Raw genomic sequence first — 8,034 nt, forward strand, 5'->3', positions numbered from 1 at the left:
ACCAGTCACATCTTTCCTATGCCACGGAAAGATTCAAGCTCCTTCATAGCCTAATGTCATAGAGCTACAAATGCAGATGCAACAACATCATTATGAGAGAGAGAGAGAGAGAGAGAGAGAGAGAGAGAGAGAGAGAGAAGAGAGAGAAAGTGTTAAAGGATATGTTATAAAATAAAATAAAAAGTAACAGACAATATAGGCCCTATCAACTTGACTGACAGTTTTAAGTGAAAAACATGTTATCAACCTTAATGATTTGATCCTTTGAAGCAGTTAGCACCCAGTTTCCATTTTCATTCCATTTGACAAAGAAAGAATGTTTTTGTGGCCATGGCTGCAAACAAAATGTATGAGTCCTCATAAGAATTACTAATTAACTAGACTAAGGGCTTAACAATGAAATATTTGTACTGACAACGAACAAAGCTCTCTTCCCGATTTCGCATCCCAGAGTTTCACAAGGTTGTCTTTACCACCTACATAACAACCAATCAAGCAGCGATAAATTTTTCAATTACAACCTACATGAAGATTTTAACAAAGTTCACAACAGAGCTGTAGTAAACACCTGAAACTAGCAGAGATTTTGTAGGGTGCCAGTCAACGCTCTTACATCCCAACCATGGCCCTGCCTGAGTTCAAATCCCACATAGAATATTCTTAGGTTACTTCGTGCACATTTATATAACAATAAGGAACATAGTAAAGGAAGAAATTTTACATGCAAGCAAGAATAAATTTATCACATTGTTCAGCTAAAGAATAAGAGGAACAATCTGTTAGAAGAATATGAAAACAACCAATCCCACCAAACGGGAAACTACATATGTGTGAAGCAAGGTACTAATGGACATATATTCCACACAAAAAAAAATCAATAATAATAATATATATATATAAGTAAAAAATATACTCCAACAAAAGAACCAAGCTTCATTTATCCCAAAAAAAAAGGCTTTATTTATTTCATTGATGTATAGAATGTTTTACACAAAACAATATACAAAGAAACTTAAAAAAGAACCATTAGACGCCTTTTTATGCATCATATAAGTTCATCTCAAGCAAACAAAGGCTTGCTCTGTGCCATTGCATGTCTTCAGTAGGAGATGAAATCAGACATAACTGCAAATCCGGAAATCAGTAAAATGGGATGGAGAGTGCGGTATTTGGTTCAAAACCCAGTGGGTGCATGTGTAACTTTAATGAAAAAAGTTATATTTTTCATTCTTTTGAGTCTTCAAAGCACATTACCGGACAATGAACGCTCTTCTTGGCACCGCGCAAAATCCCAAACTTTAACAGTTGTATCATCTGAGCAGGAGCAAAACTTCAGGTCTGTCCTACAAAAGCTGTTCAAATAGTCATAAATAATATACCTCATGGAGAATACTCATCTAGAAAATATAATACATAAGGTTAGCTACCTTAAGTCCCGGACAGATTCTTTATGAGCAGATTTATTAGCCTTAACGTTATTCATGTTGTTCTGCCAATACCTAGAAATGCCCACCAAAAATCCAATACATTTGTAAATTTGAATGAAGTCAAGTTTTCATCCAACAAAATTCAAATAAATATTTTTTTTAAAAAAAATTGTGGCTGAACAGCACTGCAAATTCTCTAAAGATATATATTTACTTTATTGCGCCCCCATCATCACCAGAAACCATCCAGTTGTCATTATGACTCCATACCATTGACCTGATTGCTTGATCATGGGCCTACAGAGTAGAAATTCCAAAAGCCATCAACATGGCTTCTATTTCACAGCAAAAAAAGGAGAACATGTAACTTTATACAATTATGTACCTGAAGAATCATTTCAAAATTAAATGACTGTCCATTCCAGAGAGTGAATTCTCCACTTTGAGAGCCTGTGATTAGTCGCCTACCTGTAGGAGTCCACTTTGAAAGAAGAAAAAGAACACACATCAGAATGACAGCAACTCAGTTAACAGCAATATAGTTATACAAGAAGACAAAAATTATCCACACAATGTTTGGTCAGCACTCAGCAACCAAAAAGTAAAATTAAAATAGCTAATATGCCAGCATCAAAATATGTATTAGGACATACCATCTAACTGGTCTCATTCAAAATAACTCCATAATAGTCGCATAAGATTTATGGATGACGTTAAGACGCCCCATTTGCTTATATTTCCGTATTTTAACATCTATAGGTCACATTAATTTTACCATTAGCCAAAAATAACACTAGTTTGGGGCAGTAGATTGTAGGACATTTTAGTATAAAACCTTTTTTAATATAAGCATGTTAATATAAAACTATAAATCAAGGAACTCATGACTTCATAAGTGTGCCAACAGACGTAAGGAGAATCTACCAATCATCCCTTGGGGCCCACTTCAAATCCTGGGATGATCATCTTATTGTCAACAAATTTACTTCCAGGATTCCCCAGTGAACCAAAGCAAGGGGAGGCATTATAATCACAGAGCGCACATCCAAGTGGCAATTTTTCTGCACCACTGCACTTTTCTTTTTTGGGACCATTTTTCTCGCATCAAAATTGCTTGAAAACACATGATGTTGATCTTTCTTTCTTTCCCTTTTTATTGTATCAAATACATTATGTATTTTCAAACTAAGAGAGACTTTATACTATACTAAGTCTATAATCCCTTCTACCTTACTCTAGAACACAGTCAAAGCCATGCCCAAGCTACCAAGTGCAAGCCATATTAACAGTATTTTGCCTCCATATCATTTGTAATTACAACGTTTGCATGTTCATAAAACCTTTCAACAAATTGGTGTATCCATGTAACACACATAGGCTCACAAATGTGTTGTTAGTTGTTACACAGATTAAAAGCATCCAACAGCTAACATGCTTATTTTATAAAGACAAATCACTCCAAACTCCAAATAGAAATCCATCAACACTCATTAATGAGAAAAGGTAGATTTCAAAAAGAGAAAAGAAACACATTGAGATGAAAACAAACAGTTAAGAAATATTATTTACTAAAGTATATAATTTGGGGAAATTAAGTTTTGTCCCAACTTACCAAAACCCGATTAATCGAACAACGGTTTTTGTTCAAAGATGTATGTACAAATTTTGCGGCAAAGCTTGTAGATGGATTATCTGAATATGCAACTGTTGGCAACATCTGCACCGAGGATTAACACGAGATAAAATTTTAATATTTTAACTATTGTCAATGAACATACACCAAGTTCAGAATAATGATAATTCCACCATCAGGCTTAAGTCAACCAGGTTTTTTTCAAATTACAACAAAATATATATAGTGTGGATCAAATGGCATGCTACTGACATCAATCGCTGCAGCTGGGGTAGGTTGCAATGCTGTCCTGTCCCTTGAATCTCGCTGCCACATACGAATCTGCAGAGATGTTGATGTAAAATAAGTTACTCAACCCCCCGTACGAAATCATTAAAAAAAAAAAAAAACAATTTATACCAACATCCCTCAAAGGGAATCAGAGACTGAAAATGAAAATAGATACAAGTCAAACAATAAAAAAAACAAAGCCTTAGTCCCAAAACTTTTGATATCAGTTATGGATCATAACAAACTAATCAAGGTCAACCATATGTTCCTTCTCAGTCATTCTATCACGTCCTAAATCAATATATCATCTTTTACTACTTCTAAAAATGTTATTTTAGGTCTCTCTCCATCATTTCATTCTCTCAACTTGAATCAAATGACTCGTTCTCACTGGTACATTAATTGCTCTCCTTTGCACATGACCAGGCCTTTCAATTGACTCTCCTCATCTTTTCATTGATAGAAGTCATCCCATCTTTAAATGAATGACTTCATTTTGTAACCTTTCCTTGTATTTTCACTTATCCATCTTAACACTCTCATTTCAGGTACACTCATTTTATCAACATGTTACTTTTTAATAGCCCAACATTCAATATGATCCATCAATAAGAAAATTATTAACTCCCATGCAATAGCAAAGTAAGTAATGCAAAAACAGAATACACTAGGACGTGGAAATCTATTGCACAAGGAAATACTTCACATTGATTATCAAAATAAACCATCTAAAAGATAACCAAAAGGTGTGTTGATACTATCAAAGATAGTAATTGTGTTGACAGAGAACTAGAAGATGTGAAGTCACATAGGTAGTATGAACTTTTGATTGGCTTAGTTATAACAGTCAGCAGTTACTGGCCCATTTGGTAAGATATTTCTAGTAACGTTGTTTAAGTGTTGTGAAAATACGTGTGGGTAAAAAAGTATTGTGAAAATACGTGTACTATTGTTTAAATAACAGTACCAAACAAGCCCTTATTCCATGAATTTACTCAAACTATAATAGATGACTCCTTAGTTCAGAATTAGATCCTTAAGACAGATCCAGCCAAATCCACAAGATGCTTACAAAAAAAAAAAAAAAAAAAAAAACCCACTTTGACACCATTCAAATATGATCTAAACAAGACACACAATAGATTTGCTCAATAAAAGAAAAAAATAAAATAAAAAGGCCAGTGAGAAAGGTAGTGACAATGAGGAAAAGGTAGTTTCTTAAATTCACCTAATCCCTCGAAATTTCAACATTAGTTTCTTCATCCGTCTGTTGCAGGACAACAAAATCATATAATATGGGGGAAGAGAAAGGCCACACTTGGTTCGGAAAAGGCATATAAAGAAAACCCAGAGGAAAGAAGAGAAAGAATCCAACGGAACACTTGCATCATGGGATTTCAACAAAATCCATATGACATATTTTGGTAAAATTTCATTTCAGATAACAATTGATGCCCATCCCAACTAAGACATCCCATTAATGATAAAGATAACACAAGTGTCAACAGAAGAATTCATACAAAATGTCAAAATTTCAACAACAAAAATATGCCACGTGTAGCTGAGGTGTGACAAGAACTTCAAATATAACCCAAAAATATGTGGATGATTTTCCATGACAAACATTACCTGCATATATCGCACAACAGTGCTAGTATAATCAACTGCCCTCCTCTGGGTAAGCTTCCTCATTCGTTTTGCAGCAAAACTATCGCCATGTGCTGCAACAACCATGTGTTACTCATTTAAACAAAATTAACCAAAGGAACAATCATTATGGTCTAGACCATCAACATTTTGTAACAAAGTTCTATCAATATTCTCAATAAGAGACAAAACCATCATAATTTTACACCTTCGCCTCAATTTATAAAGGTCCAAAACTGTAAGGCTAATAAACTTGAGGCTTTACAACATGGTAGGATCTCGCTAAGCATTTCCTCATACCTTGAGACTCATAAAATAATTTTATAAATATATGTTTATTTGACAGAGGAGATAGTTTCAATACAATGAAATGTGCCAGAACTGGTATTAAAGATTAATATCTGAAGTTCAACAAATCTTTAAAGATCTAAAAAGTATAAGGAAGGATACTCAGTCTTTTTTTTTCTTTTTTTGATAAGTAATGGAAGGATACTCAGTCATCTAATTGTACAAACTACAAATACGGAAATACCTCAATAAAAGACTGTTAAATAACACCAGGAGCAATCAAAACCTTCAGAATTCCTACTATTTCTCCCTTTCCATAACCTCCATGATACACAGTGCACACAAAGGAACAGCCTTCCAGATTCTTGAACATCTGAATCAAAGTCTTCAACATTACCCAGATACTCCAAAGAATGAAACCACGTGACCAAGTACCCTTGCCACTAAACTAAAACAATGAAGTAAGAGATGCTCAGTCAATCGACTCCCCCACAGCTTTTGCGCATACAACACCAATTAGACTAGCCCAAAACTTAAGCATTATTATGCACACCCAAGGTGTAAAGGTCAAGGAAGAGGTGTTTATTATAAAGACTTTCACACCATAGGTCATGAAAAAATCAAACTCATAAGCCATCCTCAATATATAAAAAATTCAACAAGTCACCCCATAATCTCTCCCCGTTGTATTTTTTTTTTTTTTTCCTTATAAAATTTACCTATTCTTTTCAATTTCTTTCTCATTGACTTAAATTTAATATTCAAACCTTAAACGACAACAAGCTCCTCAGAAAAGCAAATGCAACTTGCCTCATATCCTCCATACATAAAAAGACATCATTGTATCATACTTAATAAATCATAACCCATTTTTTAACCTCAACCCATCAAAACAACCATCTTTTAATTCTAAATTTCCGTTATAACCAAAAAATAAACCATATCCAATTTCTTAAATTAAAACGCTGAAAGTAAAGGATACCCATATCTTGAAATTTAGTACATTTCACTCAATTTAGAACCATATGTAAAAAAAAAAAAAAAAAACCATAAATTTGGGTTATTGCTAATTTCTTTAGTAATGAAAGCAAAGGAGAGCAAAGAAAGAAAGAGAAACCCATTACCGTCGTACGGCGGAGGAGGGCGGAGGGGTGGTGGTACTCTGGATTGAGTGTACTGGAAGAAGCGGAAGGCTGCCTCATCATCAGCAGCGGCGGCGGCGTGGGCCTCTGTGAAAGTCTCCGCCTTGCTGTTGCTGTTGTTGTTGCTGTTGCTGTTGCTGTTGCTGCGGATTGTACTGTTGGTGCTGTTGAGGATCACCGTACATCATATTTGCGATGAGGTAGGTATTACTGGAATCGAATTGAAATGCGAAAGACCAAATTGAGAGAGAGAGGAAAATGTAGAACTGGGATGGGATAGAAAAACCCTAAACCCCCAAATTGAGAGAGAGAGAGAGAAGAGAGTGAAGAAGCGGGAAAGAGAGTGGGAAGAGAAGACTGTGTGTGTGTGTGAGAATGTGCACGTGGCTTTTAAGAACTTGCGCGTGACCCTCACCTTTTTTTATTTTTAACGGCTTTTATTGTCTCTAGATTTTAGTTACATTTTGACTTACTCATGAGAGAAGGGCACACATTTTTCGTGCTCCAAAAGTGTAATGAAATTGTACTTCTTTTTTAATGAGTAAACTCTAACATGAATATGAGAAAATAAAGTATCATTTATCGTGCTTTAAGAGTATCTAAAAATTACTTTTATGTATAATAAAAAAAGAGTAAAACTAGTACTGCAACTATTTTCACAACTTTGTCACAAATTATCCACATGATAATTTGTGAGTAGTAAAATTGTAGACCCACCATTTTTTTCATCACTTACAACTCGTCGCGTAGACAAGTTATAGCCAAAATTGTGGAATTTATTGTTGTAGTAGACATACTCATAGAAAAATGTATACAATTTACAAATGTTTGCTTAAAAACGACCCACAGTATGTAAATTTACAAATTTTCTATAATAATCAAGTAAATTTATACTAGTACTATTAATTTTTTGTTTAATTTTTATTAATTCTCTACATATCTTGAGAATAAAGGAGGAAAGTAAATAATGGTTTTTGCAACTTGTATGTGAAGAAAGAGAAAGTATTTTAAAAATCAAGAAATTTGTATATTTTAATGAAATGTAATGTAAAATAAATAATATAATGTGAGATATTTTGAAAAGTGAGTATGTAAAATAAAAAAAAGAAAATAGATTTGTACACTAAAATAGATAAAGACAATTTGCACGAACTTATGAAAATGCTCTAAGTTATATTTTGTTTGCATCAATAATTCTTCCGTCCATGTTTTCCATTAAGTGTCACACATGCTTAATTCGTTCAATAAAATTATGTCACGTAATGTTTGTAGTCTAAAAAAACTTTAATTGTTAGACAAACTAAACACACATTATAAACTTATGTGACACTCAAGGAAAAAAATTGAACCTATTGATGAAAATAGAATATAATTTCAGGCATAAAATCCGAATTATAAAAATTAAGATATATAAAATCTAGAAACCCACAAACTTTAGGTGTATTAAGCATGTTTATCACTCTAAACAAAATTTAAAAAATGATTGACTGCAAAGGTTCAAAAACGTCCATGTTTGGCAACCATTTAATAGAAAAACTATCTTAGGGTTTAGGTTAATACCAACGAGATCCAAAACTTTAAAGGCATGTGTTGGTTGCGTTGTTTAAACAACATTTTTTGTTGTTTA

The 8,034-nt window shown here is 33.6% G+C and overlaps 1 protein-coding gene across 1 annotated transcript; it reads right to left on the bottom strand.

The window, feature by feature from the left end:
- Positions 1–247: 247 nt before the first annotated feature.
- Positions 248–6,777, bottom strand: LOC136066001 (flowering time control protein FY-like; the record flags this gene model as incomplete). Its single annotated transcript, XM_065769858.1, is given in 15 exon segments — positions 248–309; positions 312–334; positions 416–476; positions 569–613; positions 616–632; positions 1,260–1,352; positions 1,428–1,499; positions 1,642–1,724; positions 1,813–1,908; positions 3,040–3,144; positions 3,313–3,381; positions 4,960–5,051; positions 6,390–6,410; positions 6,413–6,487; positions 6,490–6,777. Coding segments are annotated over 15 exon segments (1,020 nt in total), but the record flags the coding sequence as incomplete, so codon positions are not given.
- Positions 6,778–8,034: the final 1,257 nt, after the last annotated feature.

Source organism: Quercus suber, unplaced genomic scaffold, assembly GCF_002906115.3.
Source record: "Quercus suber isolate HL8 unplaced genomic scaffold, Cork oak 2.0 scaffold_1516, whole genome shotgun sequence".
Lineage (NCBI taxonomy): Eukaryota > Viridiplantae > Streptophyta > Magnoliopsida > Fagales > Fagaceae > Quercus > Quercus suber.